This window comes from Dama dama, chromosome 20 (assembly GCF_033118175.1).
Source record: "Dama dama isolate Ldn47 chromosome 20, ASM3311817v1, whole genome shotgun sequence".
NCBI classification, from domain to species: Eukaryota; Metazoa; Chordata; class Mammalia; order Artiodactyla; family Cervidae; genus Dama; species Dama dama.
The window spans coordinates 42,920,510-42,944,339 of NC_083700.1; the positions used below are offsets into that span (position 1 = coordinate 42,920,510).

The 23,830-nt window shown below is 37.2% G+C and overlaps 1 protein-coding gene across 2 annotated transcripts in view; it reads right to left on the reverse strand.

The window, feature by feature from the left end:
* The window catches only part of CDC14A (cell division cycle 14A), a 180,370-nt gene that overhangs the window by 24,906 nt on the left and 131,634 nt on the right, over nucleotides 1-23,830 (reverse strand). For both annotated transcript variants that reach the window (XM_061121290.1, XM_061121289.1), the window contains exon 11: nucleotides 16,104-16,263. In XM_061121290.1, the coding sequence (XP_060977273.1) occupies nucleotides 16,104-16,263 (160 nt within the window). The remainder of the gene's footprint in view (nucleotides 1-16,103; nucleotides 16,264-23,830) is intronic.

Below are 23,830 nucleotides of genomic sequence, written 5' to 3' on the forward strand. Positions count from 1 at the left end.
AGGAGTTACTTGCTCCTGATGGAAGCACAACACAGGACAACACAGCCAAGAGTCTCCAGAATATGAGGGGGACCAAGAAGTATATGAAAGTGAAAGTCGCTCCGTCATCTCCAACTCTTTGCGACCCCATGGACTACACAGTCCATGGAATACTTTGGGCCAGAATACTGGAGTGGGTAGCCTTTCCCTTCTCCAGGGGATCTTCCCAACCAAGGGATCGAACCCAGGTCTCCCACATAATAAGCTTCCTTAAGATAGGCAAGGAAAGCTTCTGGAAGGCCTGACAGGATCTTCACCCCAATCAGTTTCACAGTCTAATGAGTGTCTTTGTGGGCAAGCCAGGAACGCTCGTTTGTTCATTCAACAAGGAGGATCTTTGTGTTCCCAGCTCTGAAGTACCTTCAAAAGTCTAAGGAAAGTGATCCTCAGCTTGAGACTGCAATATTCAACCTATTTGTCAAGTGTAAAGGTAGAACAAAGGTACAAAAATTTACCTCTTACACACTCTTTCTGGGAAAATTACTATAGGATGTGCTTCAGGGAGAAAAAAGAAGACAATGTAAGATCCAGGAAAATTAGGGACCGGACTGAAGGCTGTGAAGAGGTCTTGAGTCAGAACTCTATGTCTGCACTAGAGAACAGTTAGTCCAGGTTGGAAGGTATAAGTGTCCCCAGGAAAAGAATGGACTTGGTAAGATTTTTTTGCTGTGTTGAGATTTTGAAAATTTTTAAATTGCTTGGCACAATTTGTGGTGGGGGAGGGTGGAGAGTAGCATTCTTTTTTCCCAAATATATAGAAAACCATGCAAATCAAAATGGCAAATAACTCTAGGGAAAAAAGAGAGCTTCAACAAAGAAAACAGTTATAGTGGGCTATTAAGCTCAACAGTGAGCAATATTTACATAGTAATAATGTATACATTATTTGGACCAACCTAGACAGCATATTAAAAAGCAGAGACATTACTTTGCCAACAAAAGGTCCGTCTAGTCAAGGCTATGGTTTTTCCAGTGGTCATGTATGGATGTGAGAGTTGGACTATAAAGAAAGCTGAGTGCTGAAGAATTGATGCTTTTGAACTGTGGTGTTGGAGAAGACTCTTGAGAGTCCCTTGGACTGCAAGGAGATCCACCCAGTCCATCCTAAAGGAGATAAGTCCTGGATGTTCATTGGAAGGACTGATGTTGAAGCTGAAACTCCGGTACTTTGGCCATCTCATGCGAAGAGCTGACTCATTGGAAAAGACCCTGATGCTGGGAAAGATTGAGGGCAGGAGGAGAAGGGGACGACAGAGGATGAGATGGTTGGATGGTATCATCAACTCTATGGACAAGGGTTTGGGTAAACTCCGGGAGTTGGTGATGGACAGGGAGGCCTGGCGTGCTGCGGTTCATGGGGTCACAAAGAGTCAGACACGACTGAGTGACTGAACTGAACTGAATTGAAAATTATAATATAGCTATATTGGGAAGCTGGAGGATTAAAGGTGATTGAGGTAGAAGAATTATTCTTGTCCACCATAACCAGCAGACAATAGGAAAATGCTCAAAATTGATAAATTTTTAAAAAGTGTTATTGTAAGATATTTAGAAATATGACAGGGAAAATATTAGTATAATTTGCTTAAAGGTTTCCCCCTTTGAGAGTGGGTCTGGGGATATAGCAAGGTGGGATAGGGAACTGATTTTCTTTTTTATCAGAATTCAATACTTTTGAAATTTCAAAAACTGTTGTCATGATTTTTAAAAATAAACATTAATTTTAAAATATAGTTAAAGTAACTATTTTTATATTATAGTTACATGTGTTTATCTCTCCTACTTTATTATAAATCTTAAAGGTGAACGTTTTTTTAAATTATAATACATTTTAAACATGTAGAAAACAAGTAAATGATGTAACAGCCGGTCATGTACCTTACTATCCAGAATTAACATATTTTTTTTCTTTCGTTCCTTAAGGAGTTTACTTCAGTACACTAGCTCTCAAAGAAAAACAAAACATTATATATTAAGTCCCAGCTCTCAACCTCTGGAGAAAGAAACTATGACTTTTCTAAAGAAAAAATATATATATTTTACCACATAGTACTTGTTTGTCATAGGCAACAACAAACTACAGAAAATATTGTCTCAAAAAAGACATTAAAGCCACCTACATATTTATCTTCAAAGTAAAACACACTAGCATTCTGTCTTATAGTCTTCCAGACTATTCCCTGTGGCACACATACCCCACCAACACATTGCTTCCTCACAAAAGGAGGTTGAATTATACATGCTGCTTTGTAACTTACTTTTTCACTTAAATGTACTGTGGAAGTGTTTCAGGGTAAATTTTTAGGATCCTCTACATTATCATTTTTATGGCTCTGTAAAATTCCACTGTCTAGATGTATCAAATTTTATATATTTTTCCCTAGGCCAGGCTGTTTTCTGTCTTTCATCATTATAAACAGTTCCAACAAACATCCTTCTATACAAGCACATGGTTTTTGAACCCGTCCTATTATTGCTGCCTTAAGATAAATGGATAGAAGTGGAATTGCTAGATTAAAGTCTCCTGCTATATATTACCAAACCACCCTCCAGAAAGACTACATCATTTTAAATTCCAACTAGCAATGTTTAAGAGCTTTTTAATCCCCAAAACCCTTGCTAATACAGCATACATTTCTTTAATCTCACATAACCTGACAGGCATAAATAGCATCTGTGTTTTCTTTATTCCTAAGGAAGTAGAACTTTTTTTTATATTTACCAACCATAACGGCTCCCATTTTATTTGCGTACATGGAGTTCTCAGGTTGATTTTTAACTGCTCTTTACATTAAAAAAAAAAAAAAAACCCTCATTTGAATGTGATGCAATTATTTCCTCTTAGTTGATTACTGTGAGGTGGGTAAATTAGAGAGATCAAGACTGGTGGGGAGGAACAGCAGTGGTCTGATGAGAGATGACAGACTGGACCAGGCAAGGAGAATGGCTTGGAACTCAGGACCTGGGGAAGGAAGAGGGAGGGAAAACCAGGTGGACACACAGTAGAGGTCTGAGAAAATCTGCTAAAATCTAAATATGGGGTTTTTATTTTATTTCTTTTGATCTCGATCTATCACCCCTTATTTTATTTCTGTGGCTACTGTAAGAAGTTGTAGCCATTTTTAGGATGAAGAATATAAAACATATGAGCCACAAAATTCTTAGTAAATGATTAACAGCCTTCACACTCTTGACAAAAATTGTTATACACAATGTTATTCAAAACACATTTAAATTAAATTACAAAATTAATTTAAACAAAAAGTCCTGCACACCTATGGTCAGTTAATCTTTGACAAAGGAGCGAAGAACATACAAAGGGAAAAAGACAGTTTCTTCAGTAAAGAGTGCTAGGAAAGTTGGACAGCTGAATGTAAATCAATGAACATACCCTCTCGTCACACGCAAAAATAAACTCAAAAACTTAAAGACTTAAACGTAAGACAAGACACCATAAAACTCCTAGAAAAGGTCATAGGCAAAACATTCTCTGACATAAATCGTACCAATGTTTTCTTAAATCAGTCTCCCAAGGCAATAGAAATAATAACAAAAGTAAACAAATGGGGCCTAATCAAACTTACAAGATTTGCACAGCAAAGAAAACCATAAGCAAAAAGACAACCTACAGAATGGGAGAAAATATCTGCAAATGATGCAGCTGACAAGGGTTTAATCTCCAAAATACACAAACAGATCAGTCAGCTCAACAACATAATATCAAACAACCAGATTGAAAAATGAGCAGAAGATCTAAATGGACATTTCTCCAAGGAAGAAATACAGATGGCCAACAGGCACATGAAAAGATGCTCAACATCACTAATTACAGAAATGCAAATCAAAACTACAATGAAATGCCACCTCATACCGTCAAAAACTCTACAAATAACAAATGCTGGACAGTGTGTGTAGAAAAGGGAACCCTCCTACACTGTTGGTATGAATGTAAGTTGGTGCAGCCACTGTGAAAAACAGTATGGAGGTTTCCTCAGAAAGCTAAAAGTAGAATTACCATTTGATCCAGGAATCCCACTCCTGGGTGTATATTGGCAAAACTTTAATTCAAAAAGATACATACACCTTTATGTTCACAGCAGTACTACTGACAATAGTCAAGACATGGAAACAACCTAAATGTCATCAATCGATGAATGAATATATAATGGAATACTACTCGGTCATAAAAGAGAACAAAATAATGTCAACATTATTTTGGATAACGGATGCAACTAGAAATTATCACACTAAGTGAAGTAAGTCAGAAAGAGAAAGACAAACACCGTATGATATCACTTATACGTAGAATCTAAAATATGACACAAATGAAACCATCTACAAAACAGAATCAGAATCATGGACATGAAGAAGAGATTGGAGATTATCAAGGGGAAGGGGTTGGGATGGAGTGGGAGGGACGGAGCGGGAGGTTGGGGTTAGCAGATGCAAATTATTATATACAGAATGGACAAATGACAAGGTCCTACTGGTATAGCACAGAGAAATATATTCAATATCTTATTGTAAACCATAATGGAAAAGAATGTAAAAAATGAATGTATGCATATGTATAATTTTGCTATACAGCAGAAATTAACACAACATTGTAAATGAACTATACTTGTTTTTAAAGTATTTTTGAAAAGAAACAAAAAGCTAATATAGAAGGGGATTTGAGCTTCCTGGAACCCTGAAAAAGACATGCAGATAGGAATAGAACCAAATCCTGTATTTATTAGGGTATCTATAACATAAATTAGGGGGCTTTCCAGGTGGTACAGTGGTGAAGAATCTGTCTGCCAATGCAGGAGATGCAACAGATGAGGGTTTGATCCCTGGGTCATGAAGATATCCTGGAGAAGAAAATAGCAACCCACTCCAGTATTCCTGCCTGGAAAATTCCACAGACAGAGGAGCCGGGTGGGCTACAGTCCATGGAGTTGCTAAGAGTGGGATACAACTGAGCACAAGCGCAACATATACTGGGTCATAAGCACCTGCGTGGGGGAAGATGTATTAGAAAATACAGCTCCATTTGTCATGAGGCATAAGTCAATCCCAAGAACTGATAGACCTGGGGGATTCTGAGGATGTTTCTGATTGGGTACTGTTAGACCTCATTCTTTATACCAAAGTCATTCCTCATGATGACTAATGATGAGCAAAGTCACAGACAGCAAAGGTTAACCCAGCCCTCCCTGTGCTCTTGGGCTTTAGCCCCTCTCTCCAGAGTCCCAGTGCAACCCCCACTCCCTGCTCTCGGCTGCTCCAGGAGCAGCAGATCCCCTGAAACAAAGCCGCATGGTTGCTGGTGATGGTGAAGAAGCCTAGTCCAGGGAAGACCTTACGTTTTTGGCTCTCCCAGGAAAGAGGTCTGCTCTCAGGGTCCCTGTTGCACTCTTGAGGGTCTGAGCATCAGCAGCTTTTCATTTGGATGCTAGCCTGCCTTACATAAAGACAGGAAAATGAGAGTCAACTAAAACACATGTTAAAAGATGTTCTTGGAAGGCTGCTGAGCAGCGCCACAGAGATCAAGCCCTGAGCCTCTGGAGTGGGAGCACTGACTCCAAGACCCTAGACTACCAGAGAAGTGACCCTAGGGAGTATCAAATAGTGAGCACTCACACAAAGGAAACCACCTGAATACAAGACCCGGCATCACCCAACCACTCATAGCACCCTGTGCAGGACACCCATCTAAACAACAGACAAAACAAAAATTCAAACCCAATCATCAGCAGACAGGATTACCACCTCCCTCAGCCTTGCCCATCAGAGGAAAAACAAACAAACAAACAAGCAAAAACTCAGCAGAATCTCACCCTATATGAAGCTTACACAAACCACCAGACCAACCTTAGGAGGGCAGAAACCAAACAGAAGAAAGAATTCAACCTTCTTCAAGGAAAGAATTCAACTCTCCTTGAAGCCTGGGAAAAAGAGACCTCAAACCCAGTAAGTTAAAAAAATAAAAAATGAAAAGGCAGAGAAATACTGCACAAATGAAGGAATAAACTAGGAACACAGAAGTCCAAATAAATGAAGAGGAAACAGGCAAACTACCTGAAAAAGAATTCAGAATAATGATAGTAAAAGTGATCAAAAACTTTGAAAACAAAATGGAGAAAATGCAAGAATCAATTAACACAGACCTAGAAGAATTAAAGAATAAACATACAGAGACAAATAACACAATTACTGAAATTAAAAATACTCTAGAAGGAATCAATAGCAGAATATCTGAAGCAGAAGAATGAATCAGTGAGCTGGAAGATAAAATGGTGGAACTAACTTCTGAAGAGCAGAATAAGGGACAAAGAATGAAAAGAGCTGAGGACAGTCTCAGAGACCTGACCATATCAAATGCACCAACATTTGAATTATAGGGGTCCCAGAAGAAGAAGAGAAAAAGAAAGGGTATGAGAAAATTTCTGAAGAGATTATAGTTTAAAATTTCCCCAACATGGAAAAGGAAATAGTCAATCAAGTCCAAGAGGCACAAAGAGTCCCATTCTGGATAAACCCAAGGAGAAACACGCCAAGACACATACTAATCAAACTAACAAAGACTAAACACAAAGAAAGAATATTAAAAGCAGTAAGGGAGAAGCAACAAGTAACATACAAGGGAAACCTCATATGTTTAACAGCTGATCTTTCACCAGAAACTCTGAAGGCCAGAAGGGAATGGCAGGATATATTTAAGGTACTGAAAGGGAAAAATCTACAACCAAGATTACTGTGCCCGGCAAGGATATCATTCAGAATTAATGGAGAAATAAAAAGCTTTTCAGACAAGCAAAAGTACCACCAAATCAGCTTTACAACAAATATTAAAGGGACATATACAGTCAAGAAATACAAGAGAAGAAAAAAGATCTACAAAATCAACCCCAAACAATTAGGAAAATGGAAGAGGAACATATATATCAATAATTACTTTAAATGTAAATGGGTTAAATGCTCCAATCAAAATACACAGACTGGCTGAATGGATACAAAAACAAGAGCCATACATATGCTGTCTACAAGAAACCAACTTCAGACCTCAAAATACATATAGACTGAAAGTGAGAGGATGGAAAAATATATTCCATGCAAATTGGAAGCAAAAAAAAGCTGCAGTAGCAATCTTCATATCAGACAAAATAGACCTTAAAATAAAGATTACAAGAGATAAGGAAGGACACTACATAGTGATCAAGGGATCAATCAATGCAAGAGGAAGATGTAACAGCTGTAAATATCTAAGCACCCAACATAGGAGCACCTCAATACATAAGACAAACACTAACAGACATAAAAGGAGAAATTGACAGTAACACATTAACAGCAGGAGACTTTAACACCCCACTCACACCAATGGACAGATCATCAAAACAGAAAATTAATAAGGAAACACAAGTCTTCAATGATACATTAGATGAGATGGATCTCATTGATATCTTCAGGACATTTCATCCAAATGCAGAAGAATACACCTTCTTCTCATGCGCACATGGAACATTCTCCAGGATAGACCACATCTTCGGTCACAAATCAAACCTCAGTAAATTTAAGAAAACTGAAGTCGTATCAAGCATCTTCTCTGACCACAATGCTATGAGACTAGATATCAATTACAAGGAAAAAACTGTAATAAACACAAACACATGGAGACTAACAACACGTTTCTAAATACCCACCAGGTTACTGAAGAAATCAAAAGGGAAATAAAAAAATTTCTAGAAACAAATGACAATGACAACACGAAAACTCAAAACCTATGGGATGCAGCAAAAGCAGTTCTAAGAGGGAGGTTTATAGCAATAAAATCCTACCTCAAGAAACAAGAAAAACATTGAATAGACAACCTAACTTTACACCTAAAACAACCAGAAAAAGAAGAACAAAAAATACCCCTCAAATTAGTAGAAGGAAAGAAATCATAAAGATCCAAATAGAAATAAATGAAAAAGAAATGAAAGAAACAATAGTAAAGATTAATAAAACTAAAAGCTGGTTCTTTGAGAAGATAAAGAAAATTGACAAACCTTTAGCCATACTCATCAAGAAAAAAAGAATCAAATCAACAAAATTAGAAATGAAAAAGGAGAGGTTACAAGAGACAATGCAGAAATACAAAGGATTATTAAGAGACTATTATGAACAACTATATGGCAATAAAATAGATAGCCTGGAAGAAATGGACAGATTCTTAGAAAAGTTCAATCTTCCAAGACTGAACCAGAAAGAAATAGAAATTATGAACAACCCAATTATAAGCACTAAAATTGAAGCTGTGATAAGAAAAAAAACTCCCAAAAAACAAAAGCCCAGGACCAGGTGGGTTTACAGGAGAACTCTATTAAACATTTAGAGAAGAGCTAATGCCTATCCTTCTAAAACTCTTTCAAAAAACTGCAGAGGAGGGAACACTTCCAAACTCATTCTATGAGGCCACCATCACCCTGACACCAAAATCAGACAAAGACAACACACAGAAAGAAAACTACACATCAATATCACTGATGAACATAGATGCAACAATCCTAAACAAAATTTTAACAAACAAAATTCAGCAACACATCAAAAAGCTCATACACGATGATCAAGTTGGGTTTATTCCAGGGATGCAAGGATTCTTCAATATATGCAAATCAATCAATGTGATACACCACATTAACAAATTGAAAGATAAAAACCATTTGATAATCTCAACAGAAAAGCTTTGACAAAATTCAGCACCCATTTATGATTAAAACTCTTCAAAAAATGGGCATAGAAAGAACCTATCTCAACATAGTAAAGGCCATACATGATAAGCCTACAGCAAACATTATTCTCAATGGTAAAAATGCTGAAAGCATTCCCCCTAAGAGCAGGAACAAGACAAGGGCGTCCATTTTTGCCACTATTATTCAACATAGTTCTGGAAGTCCCAGCTACAGCAATCAGAGAAGAAAAGAAATAAAAGGAATCCAGTTCAGAAAAGAAGAAGTAAAGCTCTCACTGCTTGCAGATGACATGATACTGTACATAGAAAACCCTAAAGACAGTAACAGAAAATTACTAGAGCTAATCAGTGAATTTAGCAAAGCTGCAGGATACAAAATCAACACACAGAAATCACTTGCATTTCTATATACTAACAATGAAAAATCAGAAGGAGAAACTAAGGAATCAATCCCATTCACCACTGCAACAAAAAGAATTAAATATCTAGGAATAAACTTACCTGAGGAGACAAAAGAACTGTACACAAAAAATTATAAGACACTAATGAAAGAAATCAAAGATGACATAAACAGATGGAGAGATGTCCCATGTTCCTGGGTAGGAAGAATCAATATTGTGAAAATGACTATACTATGAAATGCAATCTACAGATTTAATGTGATCCCTATCAAATTACCAATGGCATTTTTCACAGAACTAGAACAAAAAATTTCACAATTCATATGGAAACACAAAAGACCCCAAATTGCCAAAGCAGTCTTGACAAAGAAGAATGGAGCTGGAAGAATCACTTTCCTGACTTCAGATTATACTACAAAGCTATAGTCATCAAGATAATATGGTACTGGCACAAAAACAGAAATGTAGACCAATGGAACAAGATAGAAAGCCCAGAGATAAACCCATGCACCTCTGGGTACTCTATTTTTGACAAAGGAGGCAAGAAGATACAATGGTGCAAAGACAGCCTCTTCAATAAATGGTGATGGGAAAACTGGACAGCTCCATGTAAAAGAATGAAATTAGAATACTTCCTAACACCATACACAAAGATAAAGTGGATTAAAGACCTAAATGCAAGACCAGAAACTATAAAACTCTTAGAGGAAAACACAAGCAGAACACTCAATGATATAATCAAAGCAAGATCCTCTATGACCCTCCTCCTAGAGTAATAGAAATAAAAACAAATGTACAAGTTGCAAGTGGGACCCAAATTACAAGTGGGACCTGATTAAACTTAAAAGCTTTTGCACAGCAAAGGAAACTGTAAGCAAGGTGAAAAGACAATCCTCAGAATGAGAGAAAATAATAGCAAATGAAACTGACAATTTCCAAAACATACAAACAGCTCATACAACTCAATACCAGAAAAGCAAACAACCCAATCAAAAAGTGGGAAAAAGACCTAAACAGACATTTCTCCAAAGAAGATATACAGATGGCTAACAAACACATGAAAAGATGCTCAACATTGCTCATTATTAGAGAAATGCAAATCAAAACTACAATCAGATATCACCTCACACCGCTCAGAATGGCCCTCATCAAAATGTCTACAAACTATAAATGCTGAAGAGGGTGTAGAGAAAAGGGAACGCTCTTGCACTGTTGGTGGAAATATAAATTGATACAGCCACTATGGAAGACGGTGTGGAGTTTCCTTAAAAGACTAGGAATAAAACTACCATATGACCCAGTAATCCCACTGATAAACATACACCCTGAGGAAACCAAAATTGAAAGAGACACATGTATCCCAATGTTCAATGCAGCATTATTTACAATCACTAGAACATGGAAGCAACCTAGATGTCCATCAACAGATGAATGGATAAAGAAGTTGTGGTACATATACACAATGGAATATTACTCAGCCATAAAAAGAAATGCATTTGAGTCAGTTCTAACGAGGTGGATGAACCTAGAACCTATTATACAGAGTGAAGTGAGTCAGAAAGTGAAAGATAAATACCATATTCTAGTGCATATATATGGAATCTAAAAAAATGGTACTGAAGAATTTATTTACAGGCCAACAATGGAGAAAAAGACATAGAGAATAGACTTATGGACATGGGGAGAGGGGAGGAGAGGATGAGATATATGGAAAGAGTAACATGGAAACTCACATTACCATATGTAAAATAGACAGCCAACAGGAATTTGCTGTATGGCTCAGGAAACTCAAACAGAGGCTGTGTATCAAGCTGGGGGGGGGGGGGGATGGGGAGGGAGATGGGAGGGAACTTCAAGAGGGAGGGGATATACATATACCTATGGCTGATTCATGTTGAGGTTTGACAGAAAACAGCAAAATTCTGTAAAGCAATTATCCTTCAATAAAAAATTAATTAGTACAAAAAAAATTTTTTAAAGATATTCTTATTTACAGGTGATGGTCTAGCTAAAGAATCAAATAACAGCATAAAATATGAAGATGTACTTTATTCTACCATTTGTCCACTATATACAGACAAGATGAAAACCAAAATCAAATAAATTGTGCTCACAGATTTCAGTTGGATAAATTACTGACTAACATATTAATAAAACAGGGAAAGCTACTAAGGAGGCCGTCGTGTAAGCCATTAAGAAAAGATCTTTTAGATGAAATATAGCACACTATGGAATAAGATGGAAGAGTTATAATAGAAAAATGACATAAAAGGAGAGTTTGAAATAGAAACAAGTAAAAATAGAAGTCAAAGGACTGAAAGAAAAAGACGAAAATAGCATTTTTTGCAGATTTAAATGATTTGGCCAGGAAAAATGACTGAGTCATCTCTAAAATTCTTTTCACCTCTCAGATGTTAAACCTATGAGATATAAAAGTTGGGGAAAGGCAAATAGGTCATCTTCATAAGTTGCTTCTGATAATAAAAAAATTTGGATTTATCAGAGCCCCCCTAATTCATCCCTGATGCTGGGGAAGATTGAAGGTAGAAGAAGGGGACAACAGAGGACAAGATGGTTGGATGGTATCACCGACACAATGAACATGAATTTGAGCAATCTCCAGGAGATGGTGAAGGACAGGAAAGTCTGGCGTGCTACAATCCATGGGGTCACAAAGAGTCAGACATGACTGGGTGACTGACCAAAAACAACCCAAATTCATCTTCCCTCCTTTTTCCTGCCCCTGGTTCAGACCTCTATCACCTGGACCACTGCCTTGTGACCTTCCACCTCTAGCCACACACAGACCCAGCACCCCTTCAACAGCACAGCCAGGGTGAGCTCCCCAAATGGGGAATCTCCCCTGACTAACAGCCTCTGGTGGATCCCAGCAACTCTCAGATTGGACCTGGAATGTCTCAGTGGACCTACGAGTGGAAAGAAAGGTGCTTAAAGATAGGGCCTTAGAGATTCAATTTGTATTTCAGAGATTTCTAAGACATACCCTGTTCACTGGGATATTTATAAATCATAGTAACTGAGTGAGGTAATTAAAGCACCACATTCTCATTTATCTGATTGTCTATTTATGTGAACTCGGCCACACATCAGCAGCACCTGTATCTGCTTAATATCTCTAAGTCAAGAGCATATACTGACTGATGTGCTAATACTGGACTATCACCCTGGAGTAGGAAAAGAAAGGGATAGAAACAATCGTGGTTCCAGGGGAAATTTCTGAGGACAGGCTGGCTAAGGTTATGTACTAGAGCCACACAGAGAAACCCATGGACAGGCAGCAGGGTACAGTGAGAGGCCTCAGGGTTGGGGGCTAACTCTGGAGCCAGAGTCCCTGGGTTCAAATGACAGCTCCACTCTGTACTTTGTGATGTTGGGCAGGTGGCTTCCTCTGCCTCAGTTATGTCATCTGTAAAACGGACCTAGTAAAGGTGCCTATTTCATACACCTGTTGTAAGGACTAAATTTAATCCATGTTAAGTGCTTAGAACACTCAGGCATATAGCAGGCGCTGTTTAGGTTGCTATTGTTGTTGCCCTGTAAGCTCATTTAACTCCTTATATACCTGGCACTTTAAATAAGGTGCATTAAATTACATCTTCTTGAAACCATTTTTAAAAGTCTTTATTGAATTTGTTACAATATTATTTCTGTTTTATGTTTCAGTTTTTTGGCCAGGAGGCATGTGGGATATCAGCTCCCCAACCAGGGACTGAACACACACCCTTTGCATTGGAAGGTGAAGTCTTAACCACTGGACCTCCAGGGAAGTCCCTTAAAACCATTTTTTATAAGCCCAGTGCACAACTGATCCTAAGGCCACTGATGATCAAAACGAGCACTTATCACTGGTACTATTTTGTATTTGAGTATGTGATACCCTTGGAGAGCATGAATCATTATTCCCAATTTCATGTCTGTATTCTTATTTGTTTTCTGTGAAACTGTCAGTCTTTATTCATTCAGGTAATATTTACAAAGTCCCTGTGGGCTAGGAGTAGAATTATGATGAAGGCAGATAGACGCCTCCATCTTTATAAAGAATATCACCCAGCAAGGAAGGTGAGTAAGGACCATAAGGAAAAAGACCATGCAAAGGCAGGGGCATGGAGCAGGGAGCCTACTCCAGACCCACATATATCCACTGAGTATATTTCATTGCTCCTAGTCAGTACTAACAACCAGGTTCAATGAAGGTAAAACCTCTGTTTTTAAAGGTTTCTCCTAACTCTGAGTGGACCAAGAGAATTCATTAAAACCATAGCCTATTCCATTACTATGGCCTGAATCATTCCAGTTGATACTTTTGCTTATCTTCCTTTTACTCACCCTATAAGCACTGGAAAACTACACATTCAAGCTCTCCAAATCAGGTAACTACCGAGTTTCCTAAGCTTCCTAATAACCAATCACAGGAAAATTCCTGTAAGCCTAGAAATCAAAAGACAATTTGCTATCTCTGCTTTCAATCTGACTTTAAAAAAGTAGATTTTAGAAGATTATTGCCTTTTGCAATTTCTTTGTACATAAACTAAATACATCCAGGGTTTCCATGGGCTTCTATCCTGAATGTTGGTATAGAACTTGAAACATGTTATTAAAACTTCTGCAGCATTCTTAAAGTATTTTCCCAATTACAAGAATGATAAAGAAATCACTAACTCATATACACTCACTTGAGTAAACTAACTCCCCACATTCATGGAGACAGCACCAGATAAGCATGGCAATAAAAAGATTGAGAATCATAAGAGGTGTTTACACAAAGCATCAGCTAACTATAAACCCATAAATATGTCATGCCTACAATCTTAACCACACCATCATTCCCTAGTATTTCTGAACCCTTTCATTTCTGTCCTCTAATTTCAAAAATACTAGCACTTCTGAATGAGAACTAAAGTAAGTAATTTGAGGGATGTTGAAAAGAAGAAGGAGGTAAAACAGCCAACATCTGAATATATGTTAATATTTAAAACTGATATTTTAAATTTCAATCATATTGCATTCATCACCCTTTCAATGACACATCAATGTTCACTGATCTCAAGTTCAACAAACTGGGTTCCAAAAAAGTATGAGAACAAATGTTCTAACTATCAGATGTCAATTTAATACAGATTATAATAGTAAAAGCATTATGATTCTGCAAGATAAATGTATTTCTTAGATAGACGGACAGGTTTCACATGTACCTCTTCACAAGTCATAACTCAAAAGTCTTATTTACTTGAACACAACTTGAAGAGGAAATGCTGACCAGAACAACAAAGTGTTCTTGTTTAGCTATATTATCTCACTAAAATGACTGTCCATATCCTGTTTGCTTTGAAAAGGTCAAACTATAACACAAAGACAAGAAAAGGTCTCCAAAGGCTCTGAATGTCAACGCGACCTTGGCTAAAAAGATTTACGCCTGGTCAAACCACTAAACTCAGCCACTTCATTGGTGACTGTCCTGGAGAACATACCACAGGGTTGAAAACTCAGTTCCTCCAGCAATCTCCATCCTTCCTCTTGAAGAAAACACTCTCCCTATCTCCAAACACTCTCATTATCTTTCCTGGTGAAAGGAAATCTGCTTGATTTCCTGAATCAAACAGATTCCTGAAAAAACAAAACTGTTTGGGTTGCCAACCGCTGACCTAACACAGCTATGATACGTTCCTTCCATCCTCGAGGGCTAAGCCTGTTCGAGGCCCCTGTCACTGCCTAATAGAATGTACATCTGCATTTGCTGCTTAAACATTTTAATAGCTTTCCTGTGTCTTTAGGGACATAAAAATAAATATAAACCAGGTGCTTACCTTCGCCTTAGTCAATGCTGTGATGCATGTGCACATGCTCACTCTGTTATGCTTGATTTTTTGTGACACCATGGATGGTAGCCCACCAGGCTTCTCTGTCCATGGAATTTTATAGGCAAGAGTACTGGAGTGGGTTGCCATTTCCTCCTCCAGGGGATCTTCCCGACTCAGTGGTCCAACCCGCATCTCCTACATGGGCAGGTGGATTCTTTATTACTGAGCCATCTGGGAAGCCCATAGTCATATTGTGGTAGAAAAAGCTAAACTAGCAGCTAGACTACCTGCTCTGAAGGTGGTCCCACTACTTAAAAACTCTATAACCTTGAGCAAGTATGGAATTTTATGCAACTCAGGTTTCTGATCCACACAAGGTAAGAAATTAGAACACATTATTTCCAGGTTGTTTTTAGTTCCAAGAATGCCCATGAGCCTAATTCTTAGTAAATCACTACCATTTTTATTCAGAGGTAGGAGGTATAATAGAAAAAAATACAGATTTAAAATCAGATAGACCTGGATCGAATTGTTTTTAACACTGAGATCAGAATTTCTCTAATATTCAATTTCCTTATTTTAACATAGAGATATTGTTGCCTAACTCACCTAATCTCTAGTTATACTGATTGAATCAAACTATGTATGTCAACTGTTTAAAGTGGTTTGCTTCTATTGGAGTCTCAAAAAAAAAAAAAAAAAAAAAGTTGCCCCTGGTTATGCTTTCAACTCTGGACTTAACTTTAGAAATCATGTATTTGAGGTTGCAATGTATCATTTGTGGTATGTACTATCCAATTATCACATTAAGATTTTTCTGATTAATATCTATTTCCATTTGCAAATAGAAAGTCTGCTTTTCAATTTTGCTTTAGCAAGTAGTTTCCAAACCAGAGTAGACTCCTTTATAATTGTACTCCTTAAATTACAGCTTTTTTTCTTGTAAGGATAATTGCTTTCTTCGCTTTTATTCTTGCTTTATAGGTAGTGCCTCCACACCTAAAAATTTAGTACTGTCATCATTTAGAGAAGAGATACGGCTATGTTATGTGTGTTCAATTGAAAAATGAAGAAATGCAGAATGTCAGTCTTAAGGAGATAGGAAAATCTTCCTAGAAAAAAACTCACCTCTCCAAATCTCTCCATGTTTTGTATTTTAGATAAGTTTCCACCAATAGACATATCATCCAAGCTAGAAAGAATTTTATTAATATTTCCTTCACTGGATGGTCTATTTTTCAGTTTGGATCGGAAAATGTCTCCTTGGACCCATAGTGATGCCTGTTTCCTGTAAAAAGGAGAAAAAAATAATAATTTTTAAAATAAATGACTATCATCTCTTCAGAAATATGATATCTCATAGACAAAAAGATATAGCAGATAGATATTTGCAAATCAGACTAGAAAGATTATGAAGTCTTGGAATAAAGAAAATAAAGTCATTTTCTGAATGACAAAATAAATTAAAGTTCTATATTAAACAAAAATACCCTTCTTTCAATATATGTCTGTACAGCCCTACATGGGTTGACTTTTAAGGGTCTTAGATGCTTAGAACAACTTCCACAGTAATAAAGACAGAGCTAATTTCTCTTTTAAATATTAATTTGAAATCTGTAATATATTTCTAAAATAGCAATTTGATACATCTGTGAAAATAGCTGGAGTGAAATGGACTCAAAGACATAGGTGAATGAACTTAAGTTAGATGGAGATATCACCTTAAAAAAGTACTAACCACACACCTAATTGTACATGGTATCATAAAAAGGCATGAACACATAACTACAAACCCACTCTTACGATCTAAAAATAAGGTTTATAGCCTCAAATTGATTATCTTTTGGGAAAAAGAAAATGTAGTTGACATTCATCTACAAGCTTCCCTTTATTCAAACAGGGCATATTTACAACTATTTTCAAGGCTATAAGAAAATAATTTAAAATGTGTAAGCAAAATGACAATTTTGGGCTACTATTTTTATTGATGGGGTCACCTTCATACACCCCCATAGTTCCATACTATATCATACTGTACAGATTAGAATTCAACTAAAAACATTATAGTTCATCTTAAGGAATACCAACAAACAAAGAAATAATAACACTATCAAGGAGATGTCACCAATAAGAACACAGATTTCTTTCTTGAGGCAACAGGAAAACCCAGTAATACTTTCTCTCAAAGGTTCCACATATTACAGAAAATTCAGGTTAAAATATGAGAGGAAAACAACCCTCCCTGAAATGTCCTGTCTCATTGGGCCTTCAGCAAAGGAATCCATCTTTCCTTCTAAACAAAGTTTATTCCCAAATCAGAATGTTAGTGTTTATGGTTAAAAATTGTTGAGAATCTTGAAGAAGAAGTTAACCTTTAAATTACAGCAAAATTTACATATGCAACCTCTCCAACCAAGCAAATCCATACCTAGGCATCATACTACTGAAATATTCACTTGTGTACAAGATATAAACATGCTTGATACAATATTATTTGTAAGAGTAAAATAATAGAGGTATATAGTGGACAACAGGTTTATTAAATTATAGTAAAGCTATTCTGTGAAATATTATACAGTCAAAAAAGCCTGGGATGGCCCTACATGTGGTGACAGGGAAGAGTGGTCATGAAACAAGACATTAGTGAATGAAAAATTGAGTGACAGAGTATGGAAAGTGTGATCCTGTCTTTTGGGGGGAAAAAAGCGAAAAATGTTACAATTCACAGTTCACAGTTATTTGGAAGATTATATGCCAAAATATTAATGAGTTATCCTCAAGAATGGTAACAAAAGAAACTTTGTTTCCACTTCATAATGTCTACACTTTTTGACTTTTTTTAAAAAACAATGTGCTGTTTGCCTTTGTTTAAAAAAAAAAAAGATTTGAAAATAAATAAAAATATAGATCAAAGCAGAACAAAGATAGAGTTAAGTTTGAAAAGGAACCCCTAACGTTGTTACCAGAAAAGATAGCAAGCAGTACCTTACTACACTGTCTTAACAAGAGCACCTTTAGAAGTCAGGAGAAGAAGAAATGCCAAAATTTTAACAGCATAGGGTGCAACTGAACGGTTGAGGGGGGCATTCTTTATTTAAATATAATATCCCACCCTACTTTCAAGGCTTCCCTGATAGCGCAGTTGGTTAAGAATCCCCCTGCAATGCAGGAGACCCTGGTTTGATTCCTGGATCAGGAAGATTCAGTGGAGAAGGGATAGGCTGCCCATTTCCAGTATTCTTGGTCTTCCCCGGTGGCTCAACTGGTAAAGAATCCGCCTGCAATGTGGGAAACCTGGGTTTGATCCCTGGGTTGGGAAGATCCCCTGGAGAAGGGAAAGGCTACCCACTCCAGTATTCTAGCCTGGAGAATTCCAAGGATTGTATAGTCCACGGGGTTGCAAAGAGTCAGACATGACTGAGCGACTCACTTTCACTTTTTCACCCTACTTTCAAAGAATAAGTTTTATTTTTCTGTTACCTTTTGTTCATTTTTTAACATTTTTCAAATAAAGCAAAAGAGAGAAAAAAATGCCTTTAGATATAATTTCTGAGACAGCCTTTATGGATATAAGTATTTAGATATAGATAGCTAGTATAGATATAAAATATGTTGTCCATATATAATAGTAACTTATCATTCCTAATATTGTTTTAAAATCAAAACTAGGTTAAACCATGTGTCTAACTAGATTAAATTTTAAAATAAAAATCTGGTGAATTTTTAAATATATGAATAAAATTAAATTTCCAGGAATCTATACACACCAATTTGCTAGGGAGTATGGCAATATCTACCTTCTACCATGGGAATTTTTTTTTTTTTTTTTGCTTCTTGGAAGCAAACTTTTGAGGATTATTTCCTGAACTTAGGATACATAACTGATGAGGCTGGCATAACCACTGAATCATATTTAATTCTTCTATACCAGCTGTAAAAATATGTATTCAAAACAAACTCTTAACTTTTTCTTCCTTTGTGGAAATTTTCATAAAATCATACAATAGCCTTCCTGATACTTTGCATTTTCAAAAATTCTTGCTTTAATTTTTCACTCCTCCAAACTTTTCTCACTTACTACTAACATCCGGCATAACCTTTTATATGATGCTTGAATATTATGTCCTTCCAATAGTAGTAAACAAAAGCAAAGTCCTTGGCACTGTACAAATCCTTCAAAAAATAAATTCATAAATAGTAGAGGTCTTGGGCCTCTGGTCAAAACCCCAGTAATAAAGAACTGCTTCTTCACAGAGAGAGAAGACTTAGCCCTGTCACAGATAATGAAAAAATCAGCTACATGAAACGCACAGAAAGGATAGAAATATACAGATAAGACAGAATTCCTGTCCCTCAAGAAACTTCCAGTTTAGTATGTGAAAAGTAAACAACTGAAATCCCATGGTAAAGCCCCATGACCATGATGTGCTTAGGAGCCTAGGAGAAGGGGCCCCTGCCTCAAACTGAAAGACTCAGACACAAGCTATCTGAGAACCCAGAAGCATCTAGAACGATGAGCAGGGCTTAGCTAGCAAGAGTATCCCCTGGGAAAGAAAACCACGTGGGCTTGAAGAAACAATGATAGCAAAGAAGACTGTACATACGGAAAACTGGGTTGTTTGACTTGACTGAAGGCCCCCTCCTTCACAGGAGAGGAGAGGAGGTGAGAACCAGCTCACAATGGGCTCTGCACGCCATACTAAGAAATTCACATGAGATCTCAAAACTGAAGGGAAGGCCCTGAGAAGGTCTTGGGGTAAAAAAAACACAGAGACAGGAAGGAAGGCAAGAAGCTGGAAGGCCCAAGGGGATAAATTGAAAAAAAATCTAATTCTGAAGTGTTATAAAGTGAAAACTCTGCTGCTGCTGCCAACTTAAAGATGAAAATGACAAAGTGACACCTTTCACTTGCTCAGTTTAAAAGACTCAATCTGTCCCATCAGTGGAAAGACTTGATCTGAACTTGAAAATACAGATGAATAAGGTGTCAAAGCTTATTTGTGTGTTGCTAAGCGATGCGATACTCAAGTGCTCCTTAAGAAAAAGCAGCACTTCACGCAAATACCTTTTATACTGACAGTGGAAACCATGCCAGCTTTTATTGTGGTATCTATTACTCCTTAAAAGCCTCATCTCAAATAGAAGAAGTAAAACATGTATTTTTAAGTAGTTAGCATTTAAAAATCAAATCCTAAGAAGCTAATGTAACAACTCAAAGTAAGTCCTCCAGTAAAATAGTGCATTTTCTAAGAGAGCATGATATAATTGACCCTCTGCTAAAACAGAACTTGTGCTTTGAAGTGTCTTTGAACAGTCTTGGGAAAAGTAGCCAGCACTGGGGTCATTAGTTTTGGCCACGTCTTAGCCCTGGGTTATTCAGGTTTGGGCCAGCCAAGCTTGGGACATAAGAAAAAGAATTAATTCAGACTTATTACAAGCCAATTCATAGTTAATTATGACATAAAACCTTCACAAGTCTTTAAGGAAAAAAATCTGCTTTCAGTTGCCTTGTAGATACTTCTGGTTTTGAATTCAGAGCACAGTGGCAGCCATTGTTGTGCAACTTCTTCTGTTTGTAGCTGCCCTCTTCTCCCAAACTTCCCTGACTGCAACTTAACCCCATCTCCACACCATAACTCTTCCTCTTTATCACTTCGTCCATCCTCAACACATATTTCCCTAGTATGACCTAGCCCTGACCTCAGTGTCCATCCAAAGCCACCATTTAGTCATTTCATATAGAAACTCCACCAACTCTCTAGCTCGACTTGGGCCTCCTCCAGCTGTGACTTAAGCCCCAGCCTTCCCTGTGCCTACTCCACTAACTGCTCTGTTATTATGGTAACAAGCAGTTCCTGGTTTAGAGAACTGGGCTAATGAAACGGGCTAACGATATCAAAGGAAGACAGACTAGAGAGCAGTACCCAAGACTCAGTAGGCGGGAACGAGATAGGTAATCAAGAAGTTCTACTCTTATCTTGTATGAAGGGAAGATTTAATAGGGTTTAGGAAGAATTTATGAGGGAATGGGGAAAGTTCTTACTTCTGAAATACAAAAGGAGAGGGGAAAAATGACTTAGGGAATCCCCCAAAAGATTCAATTCACTAGCCAATTCACATTTAGGGATAGAACCTCACAATTAGGAACTATATCGCTGGTAACATATCGAAATACAAACTTTGTAGGTAAACTTAATGTTTTACGGTTTACATTCTTCCCCCAACTTTAACCCTTTTACACAGGAAACAAAACAAAAGTCATTCAATCTTCTATCTTCAGTAACTGACAGGAGTATTTCAAGACAAATTTCCAATGCCACCATTGCCAAAAATTCGTTTTTAACCTTATCCTTTGTGTGTGTGTGTGTGTGTGTGTGTGTGTGTGTGTATGTACGTGCTCAATCTCTTAGTCATGTCTGACTCTTCGAGACCCCATGGACTGTAGCCCACCAGGCTCCTCTGTCCATGGAATTTTCTAGATAAGAACACTGGAGTAGATTGCCATTTCCTACTCCAGGGGATCTTCCTGACCCAGAGATCAAACCCATGTCTCTGGCATCTCCTGCATTGGCCACCTGGGAAGCCCTTATCCTTTTTACTTAGATCCGTGTTAGAATTTTACTTTTGTTATCCAGTAGATTCAATGCCAGCTGAGAGCCAATAAATAGATCAAGTGATACAGCAGTAAATATTGAAAAGCAACATAAGTGTTACTGCAAAAAATGTGACTGTCAAATAAATAGTACAAACTCAAGTCTATGCAATGTGCTTGTTATTTTAATAAACAAATCACATTTTTCCTATTATTATTTTAAATTCTTTTGTTCACAATATTTCAGATTTTAAGTTCCGTATTTTAGGAAAGATAAGTTCTCAAATCTTCAAAAGAAATTAATAAAAAATTTAATCCATATTACTGGAGCTAGTCCATGTATCTTTAAAAAAATACTATAAATAAATAATAATTTAAAATTCAAGCTGTTATCGCTAGACATTTTAAAGCATTTTTCCATTTTTCTGGATAGGTTTTCTTCATCTTATTTTTGGTAATTTCCTGAAATGAAAAACAATGGTTGAACTATTCATTTCTTTTGTTGCTCAATCCAGTTGTGAAACTCAGTGGCTCAATCCAGTTGTGAAACTCACCAAATGCCATAAACACCAAACTAAATATTGCATAAGCTACAAGTAAAAATGAGCCACAAACCCTTGTTATACAATGTGGCTGGTTGACCAGCAGCATCGCATTCCCTGAGAGCTTGTTAGAAAGATAGAATCTCAAGTCCCACCCCAAATATCCTGAACCAGAAACCGCATTTCCCAAGATCCCCAAATGAATGTTGGAGACCTTAGTATCTGAGAAGTACTGCAGACAACTGAAGACTTATAACTAAATTACAATGTGAAAAAATACCCAACTTTACTGGAAGTTAATGAAAATGTCTATGATGTGCTCAGTCATTTCAGTCATGTCTGATTCTTTGCAACCCTATGAACTGTAGTCCACCAAGCTTCTCTGTCCATAGGATTCTCCAGGCAAGAATACTAGGTTGCCATTCCCTCCTCCAGAGGAACTTCCGGACCCAGGGATTGAACTTGCATCTCTTATGTCTCCTGTATTGGCAGGCAGGTTATTTACCACTAGTGCTACCAGGGAAGCCCAGTATCTATGATAAAATGGAATAGGTCAAATTCTGATTTATGGATCTAAGAATAAAAAAGTTCAACCACAACACTGATTCCTTAAAGATAACTTCATTCAAAGTGGAAGCTCTACTGTGCAAAGATAGAACTCCCTGTAGGGTCCAGATTTAAGCTCTGCATTCTTACTGTCTCGGGAGGAAATTAAAACATAAAAACAACAATACATCATATGGGTGCATGAGCGTATGCTAAGTCGCTTCAGTCTTGTCTGACTCTGTGCGACCCTGTGGACTGTAGCCCGCCAGGCTCCTCTGACCATGGAATTCTTCAGGCGAGAATACTGGAGTGGGTTGCCATTTCCTCCTCCACATCACATGAGTACCCACAAGTAAAAGATCTCTGTGAGCTAAAAGTCCCCATGGGACTGCATGCCTGTCCTGCAAGGACCCCTTCTAATGAAAGAATGACTTAATGGATCACGACTATTAAAGAAGTCAGCAGACTACCAGACAGCAAAGATTCAAACATTAAATCATAAAAGCAGCCTGATCCCATCTACATACTATCTATATTTTACAGGTTCTCTCTGAGAAGGATGAGTTCAGACTTAGCTCAGTAATAAGAGTCATGTTTGTGCAGCATTTTAAGAACTTTGAGGATATCTGGTAGAAGACATATTTTGGGTGCAGAATAGTATTTTTAGCTTAAGAACATGAGCTTTTAGTAGAAGAAAAACACTTGATGGTTGTTTTGCAAATAGCTTTACTTATATCCTAGAAAAAATTTAAATATAAAATTTCAGACCACAACAAAAAAGATGTCTTGATCTGCCAGTACATAAATTCACCAGCCTACAAGGATGCTAATAAACATCTTTCTTACCATCGGTGACATGAAAGGAAGGTTTCTTCACCGCATAGAAATCAACACCTGGACATATTTTGGTGTACAAGGACTAGAAGAATGTGAAAAACAGCTTTCATAAAGTCACAGATTTAGAATTAACATTACCTAAAAAGCACTGATTGGAATTTTCACTTCTGAAAGAATACAATCCCTCTAACTTGTTCAGTCATTTTTGACAGGCGAAAACCTATCAGAAAACTTTTTAATCCTCTTCTTTCTTCCTTAATGAATGTGTTACTTATTCATGCTTTTGCGTCATCATTGACATCACGCTCTTCATTTCTCATACCATTAGTCAGACTTCA